General features: G+C 43.3%; 3 protein-coding genes across 3 annotated transcripts; all 3 read left to right on the top strand.

Moving 5' to 3' along the window:
- Positions 1 to 3,056: 3,056 nt before the first annotated feature.
- Positions 3,057 to 4,318, top strand: LOC121772552 (acyl-CoA--sterol O-acyltransferase 1-like). Its single transcript, XM_042169692.1, has one exon. The coding sequence runs from the start codon at positions 3,129 to 3,131 to the stop codon at positions 4,212 to 4,214; it is 1,086 nt and encodes a 361-aa protein (XP_042025626.1). The 5' UTR covers positions 3,057 to 3,128; the 3' UTR covers positions 4,215 to 4,318.
- Positions 4,319 to 13,806: 9,488 nt separating this feature from the next.
- LOC121769710 (protein CHAPERONE-LIKE PROTEIN OF POR1, chloroplastic-like) lies at positions 13,807 to 16,067 on the top strand. Its single transcript, XM_042166449.1, has 5 exons — positions 13,807 to 14,013; positions 14,133 to 14,215; positions 14,610 to 14,992; positions 15,635 to 15,711; positions 15,801 to 16,067. Exons 1-5 carry the CDS (start codon positions 13,955 to 13,957, stop codon positions 15,949 to 15,951), a joined length of 753 nt encoding a protein of 250 aa, XP_042022383.1. The 5' UTR covers positions 13,807 to 13,954; the 3' UTR covers positions 15,952 to 16,067.
- Positions 16,068 to 16,242: 175 nt separating this feature from the next.
- LOC121771502 (U-box domain-containing protein 4-like) lies at positions 16,243 to 18,494 on the top strand. The gene is made up of 2 exons (XM_042168296.1): positions 16,243 to 16,632; positions 17,586 to 18,494. Exons 1-2 carry the CDS (start codon positions 16,376 to 16,378, stop codon positions 18,361 to 18,363), a joined length of 1,035 nt encoding a protein of 344 aa, XP_042024230.1. The 5' UTR covers positions 16,243 to 16,375; the 3' UTR covers positions 18,364 to 18,494.
- Positions 18,495 to 18,551: the final 57 nt, after the last annotated feature.

Consider the following 18,551-nt stretch of genomic DNA (forward strand, 5'->3'; position numbering starts at 1 on the left):
AGTCGACACCTACTCGGAACTTCTCGGACTCGTTCAGCACAAGATAGCAGTTCCAGTAGGTGAAGTCCTTGTATACCCCCTTCAGTGGGAAGGCTTTCTCAGCTATTCTCCTGCAGTCCTCCTCCGTTTGGCCACTGCTCATCATGCGGAGTGCGTTGGTGTACAAACCCAAAAATCGAGAGACCGCACCCCTGATTCGGTTCCGGCAATCCTCCCCGTTGCGTGGCCTCCCCTCCGGGCAAAATCTCTTGTAGGCTGCTGCTATTTTGCCCCACATGTTGACGATCCTCTGCTCGTTCGAAATGAGAGGATCGTCGCAAACACTCACCCACGCCTTGCAGAGCGCGACGTTCTCCTCGTCCGTCCACCTCCTCCGTACCTTCTCCTCACCCGGCTGCGAAGACTCGCCGACCTTCTTCTTGCCCTTCTTCGCGGGGGCGCCACGCCCCCTCTCTGCCCCCCTTCAACGAGAGTTTCCGGAGCTCCGGGAGTATCAAACACCAAGTCATCTAAGGAAAAACTATCAAACCCCAAGGGCGTTTGGGTCGATGTGTGCGATGAACCAGTCGAAAAATCTAAACTGGGGCGATAGACATCCCCCGCCGTCGCCGGGGACCCCCCAGAAGTCCACTGTGTAGCCGGTACGACCCCCGGAGTCCCCTGTGTCGGCGGTACCCCCCGGGCATCATCTGCATCCCGGGTGCCCATCCCGTTGGTGCCCACCCCGGTATCGCCGGATACCCCCCCGGCGGACTCCTCCCGTTGGCGGCCCGGAATACATCTGCTGCCACGGGTACATGTTGTAGTACCCGGGCATCTGACCCCATCCACTTCCCACGGGGATCGACGGAGTTTGTGACCCGCTACTCCCGGAACTAGGCTCGTTGTTGAGATCCATTTCCCTTGTTGATCTTGTACAGAAATTAAGATAGAGAGAGTACTCGTTAAAACAAGTGGTGCGAATGAAAATGACGAGCAAAGCGCGTATATATAGTGTTTCGGAAAAAAAAAATTTAAATTTCGCGCTAGGCGGTGCGCTGGGCGATCCGGGCGCTGCAATAGCGCCGAGCGGACCGCCCAGCGCTGCGCGGTTTCTCTCTCCATTCGCCCGCTGGGCGACTGCAATAGACCGCCCAGCTAACCGCCCAGCGCCGGCGCTCGGCTGGGCGGTCGGCTGGGCGGCATTGTGGATGGTCTTAGCAAACAACAAGTATTAGAGCATCAGGGTGCGTGCGTCCGTCCGTCCCAGCGGCGCGGCACCGCCTGCTCGTCGCTGCGCTCTTGCCGCTGGCGCGACCCTGCTCGATGCATCGACCACGTCAGTGCCAGCGAGCAGCTGACGTGGCGCGTTCTGATTGGTCAACTGCATTTTCGTTGGAAATTAATTTTTTAAAATTTGAAAATAATATTAAAAAAAATCAGATTCCCAAAAATATGACCGTTTTTTACCATTTTTCTGGATTTTTTTTATTTTTATTAATTTTTATTCCCAAAATCATCTATAAATACACACATTTATCATCCATTTTTCACATCAAATCATCTCCCATTCATCTCTCATTCATTTTTAATTTTATAAATTTAATTATATAATTTTTAGTTTTTTGGATTTTAATAATGTACTTTTTAATTTTTAGGATTTTAATTATGTAATTTTAATTTTTTTTGTAATTTGTAATAGTATTCCGAATATTTTTAATGTATTTTAATTTTGTAGAAATGTTTTTATTTAAATTGAATAATAGAATGGTGGGACCCTTGAGTTTTTCCTTGCGGAAGAGCACCGGATATGGGTGTTATGCTCCTGCCTAAGAGCAGGGAGTAAAAGTGGATCCGGGCCCACGTACTCGTTGACAAGAGCACTGAGGGGATGCTCTTAGCCATGAAACTCTATCTTTACAAATTAGAGTTATAGAGTTTCGTCACGAAGATTTGATCATGTTTTTATCGATGGCTACATGATCTCCACGATTAATAATTTTATTTTCATTGTAATACATCACCACAACAATTAATCATCTTTTTAATTCATAAATTAAGTTATGTGTTTCATAGTTATACTTCAATCAGATTTTTTTCCAATAAATCTCTGTATCTTAAAAATATTTGCCTTCTATAAAGGGAAAGTATTAAGAGCATCTGCCGCGGCGGACGTCCCAGGGGACGTCGGATCAGGCGAGCCCGAGACAGACGTCGCTTGCGGACACCGGAGTTTCGCGGATTTCCGACGACATCCACCATTGTGAGTTCCCGACGGACGTCCCGATTTTTAAATTTTTTTTATATTCATTGTGGATGTCTGCCGTTGTACAGTGGGATGTCTTTATGACGTGGCAGTGCAGTGTAATATCTTTGTGATGTGGCATGAGGTGTTTTTTGGGAAGTCCGTCGAGACATCCTAACACCGTGGATGCTCTAAGAGCATCTCCAATGGCCGGACGTCCGCGACGGGCGACCGGGACGTCCGCCATTGTGGCGTCGAAGGTCGGATACGGACGTCCCGTGAGGACGTCGCGTGTCCTCGGACGTGCGGGCGACGGGCGGGCAGACGTCTGCCACTGTGGACTGGGTCGGACGTCCGGTAATTAATTTTTTTTTAAACTCTATATATACGGCTCGTTGAACTTCATTTCAATCGCACCACTGTGGACTGGGTCGGACGTCCGCAATTGTGGCGTCGAGGGCGGCACGGACGACGAGGAGTGAGCCGAGTCAAAAAATTTTATTATGTAATTTTTTCTTTTTTATTATGTAATTTTTTTCTTTTTTTTATGTAATTTTTTTAATGAAGCATTTGCAATTTTCTCGTATTCCGTGTCAAAATTATAATTCCGTTACGTATATTTGTGAATTTGTGATTTTTTTTATTGCGGGAAGTCCTAGTGGGAAGGGCGATGGGAATGGCGGATTGTGAAGGGGATGTTCTAGTGACGTGGCAGTGGGATGAAAATCCTAGTGACGCGGCAGGAGGTGTTTTTGGGATGTCCTAGTGGATGTCCGAGTGGGACATCCCACTGGAGATGCTCTAAAAACAGTCACAAATCTACCTCGGCGGCTCCATCATCAAACAATAAATCCCCTCTCATCACTCTTAAAAGCAGAGAGAAGAAGAGAGAGAGAGAGCGAAAATGGTGGTGCAAGCAATTATCGAAATCATGAAGCACTACGCACAAGGAGAGATCACAAACTTCATCAAAGTATGGACTCTCGTATTCGCCTCTCTCTCCTACTGCTTCTTCCTCTCCAAAACCCTCCCCACCGGCCTCCCCCGCCTCCTCGCCATAACCCCCGCCCTAATCCTCAACCTAATCCTCCCCCTCACCCTCCACACCATGCACCTCGGCGGCTCCTCCGCCTTCTTCCTCGCCTGGCTCGCCAACTTCAAGCTCATCATGCTCGCCTTCGGCCACGGCCCCCTCTCCGATCCATCCATCTCCCTCCCCAAATTCGCCGCCTTCGCCTGCCTCCCCATCAAATCCAACTCCGATTCCCCCAAACGCGGCCTTAAATCCATCTGGAATTACCTCGCCAAGGCTCTCCTCATTTGCCTCTTTCTGAAATTGTACGATTACACAGATCTCGTTCATCCGAAGCTGACATGGCTCCTCTACGCCCTCCATATCTACTGCGGGCTGGAGATAATCCTCGCCGTTGTCGGTGGAATTGCTAGGGCTTTGATTGGGGTGGAGCTGGAGCCGCAGTTCGACGAGCCCTATCTGTCTTCGTCGCTGCAGGAATTTTGGGGGAGGAGATGGAATATCATGGTTTCTAAAATTTTAAGGCCCACTGTGTACAAGCCCGTTTTGGATTTCTCAGTGCCTATCACGGGCCGGAGGTGGGCCCATTTCCCGGCTATGTTCGCCTCTTTTTTTGTGTCGGGCCTGATGCACGAGCTGATTTTCTACTATTTGGGCCGGAGGCGGCCCAGTGGGGAGCTGACGGCGTTTTTCGTGCTGCACGGGGTGTGTTTGGGGGCGGAGGTGGCGGTGAAGAAGGCGGTGAAGGGGCGGTGGGGGGTGCCGAGGGTGGTGGCGGCCCCCCTGACGATCGGGTTCGTGCTGGCGACGGCGTTTTGGCTGTTTTTCCCGGAGTTTTTGAGGTGTAATGCGGTGGAGAAGGCGTTTGGGGAGTATGCGGCGGTGGAGGCGTTTGTGAGAGATGTTACTTATGCTTTGGCTTCCAAATCTATGCATAATACTACTACCATTGTTTAGACTTGGGATTGTGCAATTTAAAGCTCTACTCCTATTATTTGTGATCTACTGTAGTAACTTTTAATTGAGCTTAATGAAATTGTCATAAGCTTATTGTCTTTCAAGTATATCTCAATCAAAATAAAATGGTTAAGAGTTTCAGTATAACACAATAATTTGAGTTAATTATTTTGATTGGACTAATTAATTCCTTTGACAAGCATATTTATTATCAGAATGAAAACATGAAAACTAAGGTGGTCAAAAAAGTAATAGTTCTATATACAAGAAATAACTTGTAAATAAAAGTATAAAACTTGGATAAATATCATAATTTAAATGAAAAATAGCCGCCAAGGGACTCTAAGTGATACTACTAATGTCATCTTAAAAAAACTAATTCGGATTTTATGTTATTTTTTTTAATACTCTGGTATCTTTGAAGAAAGTTTCCATTTAGTACTTGCACCAGAAAATAGAATTAGCTTGTCAAATTTTCGAATTAAATGTATGTCAAGAAAAGCCACCTATTTGGCAAGCAATATTCTACGCTGAATCAATGCTGTGGGCTAACATAATTTAAAAAAAATGAATAGTCAACTCTTTTATGAGAAAAGCTCAATTAAGATGGAAGAAAATTCTACTGCGATCCTAAAATATCATATTTTGCTGCCCAAAAAATCTTCGCTTCTTAGCTTTCTTCCTGATGAATCCGCGAATTTCTGATGGTAGTAAATGCTGGTAGAGAATAAAGACTACGACACAGAGATTTACGTGGTTCGATTTACTGAGGTAAATCTACGTCCACGGGAAGAAAAGAGGGCAGAGTTGTATTGCTTGATCTGTTTTCTACAGCTTACAATACAAACTTGCTATTTGATATTTTTATCTCTAGAGAGCTTAACAGAACTTAACTTTATCTATCTGATCTAGGTTCTATTTATACATTGAACCAAGATCGTGGCATGCAGCACCATTTACTAGGTAGTGGATGTCGTGGAGATCGTGGCGATCTTGCATGGGTTCACTATCCTGCATGAGTTAATGACTGCTTGACACCACTAAATAGATCGTGGGTGTAGTGGAGGTGGAAATCCTGCATGAGTCCACTATCTCCTAGTTCGGTCGAATACTGAGACCGAACTGCTGAATTATTGCCGAGCAGCTTTTGCCGATCTGAGAGTAGAGCTTGATGCCGACCTGAGAGCAGAGTTTGATTGGTTGGCTTTTACCGAGCTGTAGGCTGGGGCCGAACTCTTTGGTTATGCCGAACTGAACTCTTTAGTCATGCCGGACTGATACTCTTTAGTCATGCCGAACTGATACTCTTTCTTGGGCTTTAGGCTGATGGGCTTGTTTAGTACGTACTCCATCACTACCCCCCCGAAAAGTGAAGTGAATCACTTCGGCATTCTGGATAAAGGTACGGGGTAAGTTGATGTTTGTCCTCGGTCTTATGAAGTGAACTCTTCTTTGACCGGACTTGGTTTGTGTCCTAATTTGGCGAGTTTTATCGCTCGGATCGGACTTTCCGTTGTCCTAATTTGGGGATCGGACTTTCCCTTGTCCTAATTCGGCGAGTTTTATCGCGTGGATCGGACTTTCCCTTGTCCTAATTCAGGCAAGTTTTATCGCGTGAATCGGACTTTTGTTGCAGTTCGTTTCAGACGAAGTGCTTGATTCTTAAGCTGAATTGTGGTCTTGTATCCTCTTTAGAAGCTTGGACTTCACAATCGTTGGCTTATTGCAGTTCGTTTCAGACGAACTGCTTGTTTAAGCTGAATTGTGGTCTTGTATCCTCTTTAGAAGCTTTGACTTCACAATCGTTGGCTTATTGCAGTTCGTTTCAGACGAACTGCTTGTTTAAGCTGAATTGTGGTCTTGTATCCTCTTTAGAAGCTTGGACTCACAATCGTAGGCTTATATATGTTCTAAAAAGGGGATCAGCCTTCGAAGAACAAGATACCTCAGCAACATTTGTAAGAGACGACACGCACATAGACAGACAAAACGCATATAGACAAACAAAACGCAAGTAAAAAACAAAGAAAGCACATAGAGACAAAAACGCACATAGCCTTAGGACCGAACTAGACACAAGACTGACTGACCGGACTGTCTCTTACAAATGGAACTTTTTGAGGTTGGAAACGTACCATGTTCGGGGTGCTTGTTCTCCTGACATGTGAGTCAATTAGTAAGACCCTTTGCCGAGGACTTCTGACACCCGATATGGACCTTCCCATGTGGGTTCGAGTTTGCCCAGCTTTTCTGCTCGGCTTACTTCGTTGTTTCTCAAGACGAGATCTCCCACTTGAAATTGCAGCTTTTTCACCCTTTGGTCATAATACCGGGCTACTTGCTCCTTGTACTTGGCTGCTTTAATGCAGGCCAATTCTCTTCTTTCTTCGGCAAGATCTAGTTCGGCTCTCAGTCCGTCCTCATTCAGTTCTGCTGAGAAGTTAAGAGTTCGGGGACTGGGTATGCCGATCTCAACCGGAATCACGGCTTCAGTGCCGTACACCATCGAGTTCGGCTCCGGTGTGACTTCGGTCATTTCGCCTGCCTCTGACTCCGGCTGCTGTGATTGCTATGCTTGATGGTGCCGATCTGATTGCTCGGCACTTTTAAGCGCAATCTGCAGTCTTGCTCTTTTTTGATCACCTCGGATGACCGCTATCGGCGCGGAAGCCTCTGATCGCTATGATCGGGCTTCTTTTTGTCTTCTCTAGATGAGCTGTCTAAAGACCGTTTTCGACGGTCTGCCTCATCGGCACGAGAAAACTGGTCCGCAATGTCCCACATCTCTTGAGCTGTTTGCGGACTGCATTCCACGAGCTTTCTGTAGAGAGCTCCGGGCAGGATTCCATTTTGGAATGCCGAAATGACAAGTAGATCATTGAGATCATCTACTTGTAGGCATTCCTTGTGGAATCTCGTCATAAAGTCGCTGATCTTTTCGTCACGACCTTGACGTATAGAAAGCAGCTGAGCCGAAGTGCTTCGGGCTTCCGCTTTCTGAAAGAACCTCCTGTGGAAAGCATCCATTAGATCTCGGTAAGATCTAATGCTGCCTTGGGGGAGGCTATCGAACCACCTTCTCGCGTTCCCTATAAGCAGCTCGGGGAACAGCTTGCACATATGGACCTCATTGAGACCTTGGTTCGCCATATTATACTGATAGCGTCCCAGGAAGTCATGAGGATCCACCAACCCGTCATAAGTCATCGACGGAGTTCGGTAGTTCTGTGGAAGGGGAGTTCGGGTGATATCGTCCGAGAACGGAGTCTTCAATGCTCCGTACATGGCGAACCCGACATCTCTTCGGTATGGAGGAGATGGAGATCTCCTGTGATTCCGGTACCGAGGAGGAACAGGAACATGTCGGGGTTGAGGATTCTTCTTCCTGGAAGACACGGCACTACTGCGGTAGTGACTTTCATGTCTGGATGAGGAAGGAGAATCCACCGTTTTCGTCTTCGGCTGTTGGCTCTTTTGCAGGAAGGCTAAGAACTCATCCTGCTTCTCAGCCAAGAACAGCTTGACAGCCTCATTCAAATCAGGCTGCTGGGAAGACTCGGTGTGTGGACCTTTTGAGCGGCTTGTTCCTTCATCGTGAAAACTGGAAGTAGATGTCTCCCGAGGCTGTTTTCCGGACCTGCGGGCTGGACTAGCTTCCTCATGGTTTTCACGAATGGTATTACGGGTAGTATGTGATCTGGTATGCATTTTTTTGGGGTGGAAAAAGGGTCAAAAATTCGCTTTATCACAAATTTGGTTCTCTGTTTCCCACAGACGGCGCCAGTGATGAATCCGCGAATTTCTGATGGTAGTAAATGCTGGTAGAGAATAAAGACTACGACACAGAGATTTACGTGGTTCGATTTACTGAGGTAAATCTACGTCCACGGGAAGAAAAGAGGGCAGAGTTGTATTGCTTGATCTGTTTTCTACAGCTTACAATACAAACTTGCTATTTGATCTTTTTATCTCTAGAGAGCTTAACAGAACTTAACTTTATCTATCTGATCTAGGTTCTATTTATACATTGAACCAAGATCGTGGCATGCAGCACCATTTACTAGGTAGTGGATGTCGTGGAGATCGTGGCGATCTTGCATGGGTTCACTATCCTGCATGAGTTAATGACTGCTTGACACCACTAAATAGATCGTGGGTGTAGTGGAGGTGGAAATCCTGCATGAGTCCACTATCTCCTAGTTCGGTCGAATACTGAGACCGAACTGCTGAATTATTGCCGAGCAGCTTTTGCCGATCTGAGAGTAGAGCTTGATGCCGACCTGAGAGCAGAGTTTGATTGGTTGGCTTTTACCGAGCTGTAGGCTGGGGCCGAACTCTTTGGTTATGCCGAACTGAACTCTTTAGTCATGCCGGACTGATATTCTTTAGTCATGCCGAACTGATACTCTTTCTTGGGCTTTAGGCTGATGGGCTTGTTTAGTACGTACTCCATCACTTCCCATGTAAATGTATAGGTATCAATATTTTTGGCTTTAATATCCTATTTGGTGTAAATTGATTGCTTATAATTATCGTTAACTGAACTGTACACCATATTCTTCAGACCATAATGCAAATAGGAATTTGTTAATCTTATTTACTGCAACAGTTTGGGTAATTTTTAAATAAATAGAACAAGAGAACAAATTAGCAATCACTCTTTAGACCAAAGTAGGCTTATTTTGTCATTAAGTAGCCCATCTTTTCGATATTGATTTAATAGTGCTGGTGTTATGCGATTGTTTTCCAATTAAGAACGAATCCATTTTCCATACCGATTAGTTTTCTTGATAGTCGAAAATCTAAGGAGAAGTAAGATGATTTAAATGTAGCCAATCTAGAATTTTAGGCTCTAATATCCTATTCAAATCAAATTAGTAATAGATGGCACGCTTGAGAACTGGTATAAAATTTTAGGAGATGTTATTTTGTGTGTTAGGTGTAAAAAGAAAATACTCTCTCCGCCCCCGATTAATTGTCACTCTTTGACCGGACATGAGTTTGTAAAGAAAAGTTGGTTGAAAAAGTTATGGAATGTAGGACCCACTTTTTTATATTGGTTTTATAATAAAATGTGAGTGAAGTGAGTTAGTGGAATGTGAGACCTACTTACCATTTATGGTAAAAATGAAGTGTGACAATTATTAAGAGACGAACCGAAATGGAAAAGAGTGACAATTAATCGGGGACGGAGGGAGTAGTATATTTATATTAATGTGATAGAGAGCTTTTTCCAAAAAAGGAAATGTGACATCTTTTGTGAGACAAACTAAAAAGGAAAATGTGACATCTATTATGGGATGGAGGGAGTACTATATTGCCTTTAACCGAGATACACGGCATATTGTTTAAATGAGTAAACATAGTTTTATGTTCTATCTTTTTCGATTTGTATAAAAATCACGTCTCACGCTAAATGTATCTTTAACATGACAAAGGAAAGGTGGCCACACCACTCGTGGCGGTGTGGTTAATATGAGTGGGGTGCTGGGGTGAAACAGTGCGGTTTCGCCACTTGGTGCGGACCGCGATGTGAAGCTCCAGTTCGGGTAGCATAGTGTCGAAGAGGGTGAATGGGGTGCAAAATATAATTAAAAAAAAACATTTTCCAATTCTATAAACACAAACAAATATTACTTTCATTTATATATTTTCCAATCCTTCATTTACAATTTTTTCATCAATCCTTACTGAAAAAGAATAGCAATAATGCCAATTTTCCTCAGTATCCAAATGAGCAGAACATCTCAATTTTATTCAAAAAAGGGTTGAAATTAGCAAGGGTTGAAATTTTGGAACATCAAGCCGAATAACGTGACTTCTTATCCATCGACAAGGTCAAACAATATTCCTACCAACTACTCCCTCCGTCCGCGAATAGGAGTTCCATTTTTCCATTTTAATCCGTCCGCGAATAGGAGTTCCATTTTTCCATTTTTATCCGTCCGCGAAGAGGAGTTTTGGTTCACTTTTACCATAAATGGTAATATGGTCTCACATTCCATTAACTGATTTTACTCATATTTCATTTTAAACTAATATATACAAGTGAGACTCATATGCTACTAACTCTTTTCTACCTACTTTTCTTAATATTTTTTAAACTCGTGCCGCCAAGGAATGAGACTCCTAATGACAGACATGAGGAGTACTAGGGAAGAGTATCGACGAGTATGAAGTTAGCGACATGAAATCACCATAACAATGTCGGAAGGACATGAGGGTGGCTACTGGAGACAGCCTGAAGAAGTACACACCGGAGGAGATAAAAGTAAAAATTTTATTTTAATAAAATGATATTGTATTTTATTTTCACATGATATGTTGACTAATTTGTCTATACATGATTTTCCAGTGGAATATTTACAAACAATGTTATACTAGATAGGATACAACAAGATAGATAACATAAGATAGTATTTTCGGGCCGAAATTAAGATAGCGTGAGATAGAATTTTTTTTAGATTGCTTAGTTGATAAGATAGCATTTTAAACTATTTTATAGATAGAATATGAAATGTCAAAAATATCCTTATTACTAATATATTCTCTAGAAATTAAAATACATGAATGTTAAAAATGTAATTTTTATTATATAAGTTAAATTAATAATTACTACCTCCGTCCCTGAAAGTTTGTCCCATTTTTCCATTTCCGTCCATCCCCTAAAATTTGTCTCATTTCAGTTTTTACCATTTTTGGTAGTGAACCTCATATTCTACTAACTCATTCTTACTCACATTTTATTATAAAACTAATATATAAAAGTCGGACCCACAATCCATTAACTTTTTGCAACTCACTTTCCATTCCAATTCTTAAAACCCATGTCTGGTCAAAGTGTGCCAATATTTGGGAGACGGAGGTAGTATATTATATTTTGCATTTATGAATAATATTTATAATAATTTTGAAATAAAAATATTGACTCCAAAGAATTTTATTTTTGCCAACGTTTTACAGGTAGAAAGAGTTTTAACTCCATGGTACAATTACATAAGCATAAGAGCATCCGCAACGGTGGCGACGGTCGCCACCGCCGTCCGCGCCGCTGGCAAGGCGAAGCACCGCCGGCGCTGCTCGATGCATCGAGCAGCGCCGCGCCAGCAAGCAGCTGACGTGGCGGCACGGGATTGGGCAACGGCATAGCCGTTGCCTTCAAAAAAAAATTTTTAATTTAAAATCGGTTTTTAATTAAAAAAACCGATAAAAAAAAAATTCACTTCCCAAAAAAATTATAACCGTTTTTACACTTTTTTATTTATTTTTTATTTTTTTCCCCCCGAAAATACACACTTTCATCTATAAATACCTCACTTTCACACCCAAAAATTCACATCAAACTACACAATTCTCATCTTCATTATCCAATATCCATTCTCATCTTCATTCTCCCATATCCATTTTCATCTTCATTCTCTCATACCCTAACAATGTCCGGCCAAGGCGATGACAACCCGCCCTCTCACGGTTGGAACCCCCAATGGTTCGGGGGACAACCGTTTCCTAGTCCGGAAACGGAATATTCGACTCCTCCTCTCACCCAAGATTCGGCCGTTCCGGGTGGCTACCGGCCATACCCAATCGACGACCAAGGTGCCTCCGAAGGGCGATACGGGTGGACACCGGAGCCTAGGTCGACCGCCCCTTTCCAAACTCCGACTCCTCCTACTCGAGCCGGTGTCCGCACACCGTACACTCCGGCGGAGATGGATAAATTGTTCAAGGCGTACTTCGAAATCTCCGAAGATGCGGCGGTTGGCACGAACCAATCCGGCGATCACTTTTGGTGGCGCGTCTCTCGCCGGTACAATGCAAACCGGCCGCCGGGAACGATCGAGCGCAACGAGAGTATGGTGCGCAACTGCATCGGCCGAGCCAACGAAGAAATTGGCAAGTTCAATGGCTATTTCCTCCAGGAGTCGCGGAATGCCGGCAGCAGCCGGAGCGAGGTCGACATCATCACTGCCGCGCTGAGCACCTACCAATCCTTGAACGGTAAGTCGTTCAAGTACCTCAACGTTTGGCAGGAAACGCGGTTCCACCCGAGGTATATGGGAGGCGTAACATCCTCCTCTAGCGGCTCCTCCAAACGGTCAAGGTCGGTATCCCTATCCGACTCCGGCTCCGAAGAAATGGCTAGCCAACTCGCCGGAGCTAACTTAGGTAGCCCCGACGCCGGACCAAGCGGTTCCCAACGCCGACCGCAAGGAAGGAAGAAGGCGGCGGCCGACCGCCGGCGCTCCGCGACTCCATCGGCCCCCGCCCCCTAACCCGCACCCTATGTTCCACCTCCACCCCCGAATAACTCGTTGTGGGCCCTTTTGGCCCAACTCAATATGGCCGATAGGTCAACTATGACCCCCACGCAACTTCAAACGCACGAGGACATGATATTGGGTCTCAAAAAACAATTGGGGTTGGTGCCGCCGAATGCGTAGTCTTTCTCGAGTAATATTAGCCAATAATCATGTAATTTTTTATTTTTAGGAGTTTAATTATGTAATTTTTAATTTTTAGGATTTTAATTATGTAATTTTTAATTTTTAGGATTTTAATTATGTCTTTTTTATTTTATTTGTAATTTATAATATTTATTGTGGTTTTTTAATGAATTTTAGTATTATGGAAATGTTTTTGTGTAATTGAATTTTAAATTAATTGTGCTCGTCCTTGCGTAAGAGCACAGCAGTGAGTGTTGTGCTCTTGCCAGAGAGCAGGTAGAAAAAGTGGGGTCGGGTCCACAACCGTGCCGCTGGCAAGAGCACGGTTGTGGATGCTCTAAGGTACCACCAAAATCATCTCTTTCTCACACTTGAATCCGCCATTACCATTTGAATAGCTTAGCCCTCTCAATCTCAATTGCCATTTCCGCTATCAAAACACCCAGTCGTGACGGTCGCAGTTTTAAATACAATATCCTCACAGAAATCACCTCTAGCGCTTTCCAAAATCCTCAGTTCTCCGACAATGCATCTATGAATCAAAGTGCCGAGGAAGAAGACGTCTACAACGTCATCCCCGTCCACAATCTCCTCGCCCTCCCTCCACTTTCCCGAGGTTCGCGCCGCAAGCCTCCTTTCACACTATGGAAGGCTCACTATGACCTCCTCGATTGGCTAGCCTTATTCTTCGGCTTCCAGGTCTCCAGCTTGAAGAACTAGAGGGAAGAGATGGAGTAATGTGGGCCGATGGAGGTAAGAGAAGAGAAGAGAGTCAATTGCAGAAGAGAGAAAGTGAGGGTGTTACGTAGAAAAGTGGTGAGAGAAGATTAGTGGGAGAGAGAAAGTGAAGGGGCAATAATGACTATCACAGCTGAAGAGAAGGGTGGTATAGTGCATTCCTAATTTTTTGGTTATTCTACCGGGCCAGGCGGGCTTTTTATATTTTTTCGGGCTTAGAGATAGTGGTATCAAGGCAACTAAACAGATAGAAACACATGGATAAGAGGCACTATCTAGGCCTAACATGGCAATCAAACAAGACCTTCTTTTGCCGATTTTTAAAGTTGCGGATCGAATTTTGATTTACAAATTTATTGTTTTTCAATATTTTTTTCCAAAATTTATCGTCAATAACATAATCAAAAACTAATTTTGTGACATTATTAATTTACCTTCAAAAAACCGAAATTAAAAACCCAGCCATTTTACCCTCTCTAATCTCGGAGCTGCCTGCTAATTCCATGGCGACTGCGTAATCGGCAAAGTCTTTAATTTGGATTCGGATAAGAGAACCTGATGGCGTCGGCTCTCCTCTCAACCCCCACCCTCAAAACCTCTTTCCTTGGCCGTCGTCCGTAAGTTTTTATCGCAATTGGCATTCAATTTTTGCTTGGATTTTCTTAAAATACTTTCGAATTGATTCGGATTTCCTTACATTTCTTGATTTTTTGCAAATATGGCGCTTCGGTCACAGCTCAATTCGAGGCGTTTCGAGAAGTAAACAGGATTTCTTGCGATTTATCTCCCCAAAATGTGCCGTGGATACGCCTTATGAGGGTAAGCCTCGGAATTAATTCATTGTTTCACCAGGTTGTTGGGAAGCGAACATTTTTTCATTTTCTTCGAATTTATGATGATGCTAGTTGTTTTTTAAACTGTGGTAAGTGCCCAATTTCTCCATTTTTAGGGCTACTTAAGATAGTATCATTATATAACTTGATTTTGATGTTTCTGTGATTTATATTGAGTAATTACGATTTTCGTGTCTTTTCTTATCTGATGCTGAGCCTGTTTGTGATTTGGTATACTGAAATGTGCTGCATAATATGCTGTTACTTATAGAGTATCACTTTGTTAGGATTAACCTTGCCAGTGAGTTTTGTCACAACTGCTTCTTAAATACTCCATTTGTCATTGATCATGGCATATATTTTACTTTGATTGTCCATAGGTAGCATTTTGAAATTCCCTAGGTCGAATGTGTGGGATCCTTATAAGCGGCTGGGGGTAAGTACTGATGCTTCTGAAGAAGAAGTCTGGAGTGCTCGGAACTTTTTGTTGGACCAATATGCCAATCATGAAAGGAGTGCCGAGTCAATAGAGGCTGCTTTTGAGAAATTACTGATGACCAGCTTCAGGAACAGGAAGAAACAGAAGATCAACTTGAAAAGCAGGCTGAAGAAGAAGGTTGAGGAATCTCCACCATGGGTGAAGAACTTGGTCAGCTTTGTGGAGATTCCTCCCCCCGTTATCATTTTGAGACGTTTGTTCCTGTTTTCTTTCATGGCATGCTGGAGTGTGATGAACTCTGCTGAAGCGGGGCCTGCTTTCCAGGTACATTGCATTTCTTATCATCTTAAAATGTAGTACTATTTGGTCTTTCTTCAATATAATGTCACAACATAGTAGCATTACTTAGACGTGGAAGTCCATGAATTTGGCTTTTGTTCTGATTGACGACCCTGGAAACGGATGCAATTCCATACCTAAAAGTTTGACATGTATAATAAGCAAATGATAGTTTCCTTTCTTCCATGACCTTGTCTACTTCCACATGTAAAAAAGTGAATAGAGGAAACCTCTTACTGAATGATTGAGATTGAAAGAATCGTTAATACAAGAGCCTATAGACCAGCACTATTGAACTACTGCTGATAATATGTCAATAGAGATGACAGAAAATTAAGGTTGTTGGTGTTGTATAGTTTAAAACTTGAATGGTGATCAATACTGCAAAATTCTACTTCACTTTTTTCACTATGGATTTTGGAAGGCCCACTGATGATCTTGTGGATAAAGACCATGGACCTTAATGTGTCGTCTGATTCATAATCATATACTTTGGAAATGCTAAGATGGGTACTCTGTCTATGAAAACAAGAAATAGCTAAACTTCTCTTGTATGTCCTTACATTTTGTATGAAGAATTGTCAAACAAAAATTTCATTGTCTGAGCATCTTTTCTTGCCTATGCAGGTGGCATTATCTCTTGGAGCTTGCATTTACTTCCTCAATGACAAAAACAAAAGTGTGCCTCGAGCTGCCATTATTGGGTAAGTTCTCAGGACAGAAGACTTGGCTTCCTATTTCCTTGCAGTGAGCTTGATTACTTACCATGTGAAACCTTATCATATTATTTCAGATTTGGAGCTCTTGTTGCTGGCTGGTTGATTGGCTCTATGACGGTCCCACTCATTCCTTCGTTTTTGTTGCAGCCAACCTGGACTCTTGAGCTTCTTACATCCTTGGTAGTATATGTATTCCTGTTCCTAGCCTGTAGTTTCCTCAAGTGAGAAACCTATACAACATTGTTACATTTGCTTCATAGATTAATCATAACTAGCTTCATAGCTTCAGACACAAGCTAACATTTTGTTCAAGTTGTATCCATTGGAGGATGATTGTTTCATGTCTCGTCTAATGCGCTTTCTCATTGGTTGTTTTTCTTTCACAATTTTAAAGGAAAATATAATCACAGGATAGGAGTTATTAAAGCATATATATATATATATATGACACCAAAACCATCTCAAACAATCATAGTTTAATTTAGCAACAAACAACAAAAATGATTTGATAAAATATAGAAGCGCCAAAGTTCAAAAAGGGGGTTGAACTTCCCCTTTCATAAACTCTTACTGTTGCTTCACGCTTCCTCACCTTAACTTTTCTCCATTAATACTCTCTCCCTATCTTTGGAGGCTGGCGCGAGTGAAAATGGTGGAAGAGAATAGCTGCGATCTCAACGCTTCCTCCGCCGCAAAGCAGACGCTCATGCTTCTGCAATCGGAGGATCCCGCTTGTGCCGTGCAGGCTGCCAAGGAGATCAGGCGCCTCACCAAGACCTCGCAGTGCCACCGCCGTCATTTCTCAGCCGCCGTGGCCCCCCTCGTCGACATGCTACGTGGGGGCTCTGACGATGCCAGAGAGGCTGCACTCGCCGCTCTCCTTAACCTCGCCGTCAGAGACGACGAGTAAGCTCTCATCCAAACCACTCTCTTCTTCATTCCTCTTCCATTCAATCTCGCAAATTTTGTAACTTTTATTTGTTAAATGAAAACTAGTTTTACAAAAATAATTAGTATTTCTTCATATTAACATTTGGATATGCAATTATTTATCTGTGACTGTAAGCTTTATGTCATTGTGGTTTGCATTACTCGAATTGTTGATGAAGTAAAATACTATACAAGAAATGAAATGAATATGTGCTTCGTTTAATGCAATAAACATATAAACCACTGTATATTCTCTGCGTTGCGTAGGCTTTTGTATAGTGTTCATATTCTTTATCACGTGCTCTCTCTCTCTCTCTCTAAACTTTTTAAATTTTTTGCTTGTGTCGTTTAATCCTTTTCCCTTAGTCTTGCTTGTGAAGCCATCACATGGATTAGAATCTGTTTACTTTTCAGGGATGAAATTGTCTTCTCTTTAAGGCTAGTCTGCTTTAGGCCATAGTTTAGTGTTGATTAATGATAAAGCATGAATCAACTTATGATTTCTATATACATTAAACAATTCCTTAATCTACGATTAAAATCATTATACAGCATTACTATATATTGGATGACTTATGAAACTCTATACTATAACTTCATCTTTATTATCAACCATTTTATATCAAATTTTAATTCAAAGTATAATCGTATGTAAGCTATTGAAGTTTGCACACCATAAAAAGATCGTGCCTACTCTATTAGAAGCTTGTCGTTCATTGTACATTTGTACTATACCCATCTCAGTAGTGAAATCAAAACAAATTATCAATAGAATCTTTTTGTAGCGTGCAATTTGGCAAAAAAAAATCAATTATAATATTCAAACTACTATCCCTGAAATTAATTGCACTCACATTTCATGCATAAAAATCAGAATCCTTCAATTTGTAAACATCATGTCTAATGAAGATGTTGCAAATTATTTGCAGAAACAAGATGAACATCATCAATGAAGGGGCTCTAAAACCGATCATGAGCTTCCTAGAATCAACGAACGCAACCGTGCAGGAACACGCGACCGCAGCTCTCGTCACTCTATCCGCTTCTTCAAATAACAAGCCCATCATCGCTGCTTCCGGCGCAATCCCTCTCCTCATCGACGCCCTCCACTTCGGAGGATCATCGCAGGCACGGTCCGACGCTGCCATGGCTCTCTACAACTTATCCACCGATCCCGAGAACGTCCCCCTCATCCTCCACGCACAACCTATCCCTCCCTTGATCGATCTGCTCAAATCCTGCAAGAAGTCCTCCAAGGCGGCCGAGAAGTGTGTGGCGCTGATAGAGAGTGCGGTGGCATTTGAGGAGGGGCGGAGGGCAGTGGTGGCAGAGGAGGGAGGGATTTTAGCAGTGGTGGAGGTGGTGGAGGGGGGGACGGGGAGGGGGCGGGAGCATGGGGTTGGAGCGCTGTTGAGGATGTGTGAGAGCGACGAGGGAGGGGAGTATAGGGATGCGATATTAGGAGAAGGGGTGATTCCGGGGGTGATGGAGCTGACCGTGGAAGGGAGCAGGAGGTGCCAGGGGAGAGCACAGGAGCTGCTGCGGCTGCTCAGAGATCCGAGGCCAGAGATGGAGAGAGGGGCTGTGTTGTATGGTGAAGTGAAGAGGGTGGGGAAGGCTAACAAAATGGCGCAGGTTAGCATGGAGCAGAGTTTTAGAGACATCAAGGAGAGGGCTGTTCTCTGTGCTTCTCATTTATCATCCTAACCTCAATCATTTTATTATTTTTCAGGTTTCTTTTTTTTATTTTTATTTGCTTTTCTCGTTCAAGACTGGATTGGGCTGATGTTATGGTTTTCCCGGGATATTAATTATAATGGTTTTCTAGTACTGAAAAAGGAGAAATGTATACTCAGGTATAAAGATATCGCTGTGGGGAACACAACAATATTTTC

This window comes from Salvia splendens, chromosome 16, assembly GCF_004379255.2.
Source record: "Salvia splendens isolate huo1 chromosome 16, SspV2, whole genome shotgun sequence".
Classification (NCBI taxonomy): Eukaryota; Viridiplantae; Streptophyta; class Magnoliopsida; order Lamiales; family Lamiaceae; genus Salvia; species Salvia splendens.

Coding starts and splice junctions, on each gene's coding strand:
- LOC121771502 (XM_042168296.1), top strand. CDS start 16,376: ATGGTGGAAGAGAATAGCTGCGATCTCAACGCTTCCTCCGCCGCAAAG. Junction 16,633..17,585: donor CTCGCCGTCAGAGACGACGA/GTAAGCTCTCAT, acceptor AATTATTTGCAG/AAACAAGATGAACATCATCA.
- LOC121769710 (XM_042166449.1), top strand. CDS start 13,955: ATGGCGTCGGCTCTCCTCTCAACCCCCACCCTCAAAACCTCTTTCCTT. Junction 14,014..14,132: donor TCTTTCCTTGGCCGTCGTCC/GTAAGTTTTTAT, acceptor CTTCGGTCACAG/CTCAATTCGAGGCGTTTCGA. Junction 14,993..15,634: donor AAGCGGGGCCTGCTTTCCAG/GTACATTGCATT, acceptor TTGCCTATGCAG/GTGGCATTATCTCTTGGAGC.
- LOC121772552 (XM_042169692.1), top strand. CDS start 3,129: ATGGTGGTGCAAGCAATTATCGAAATCATGAAGCACTACGCACAAGGA.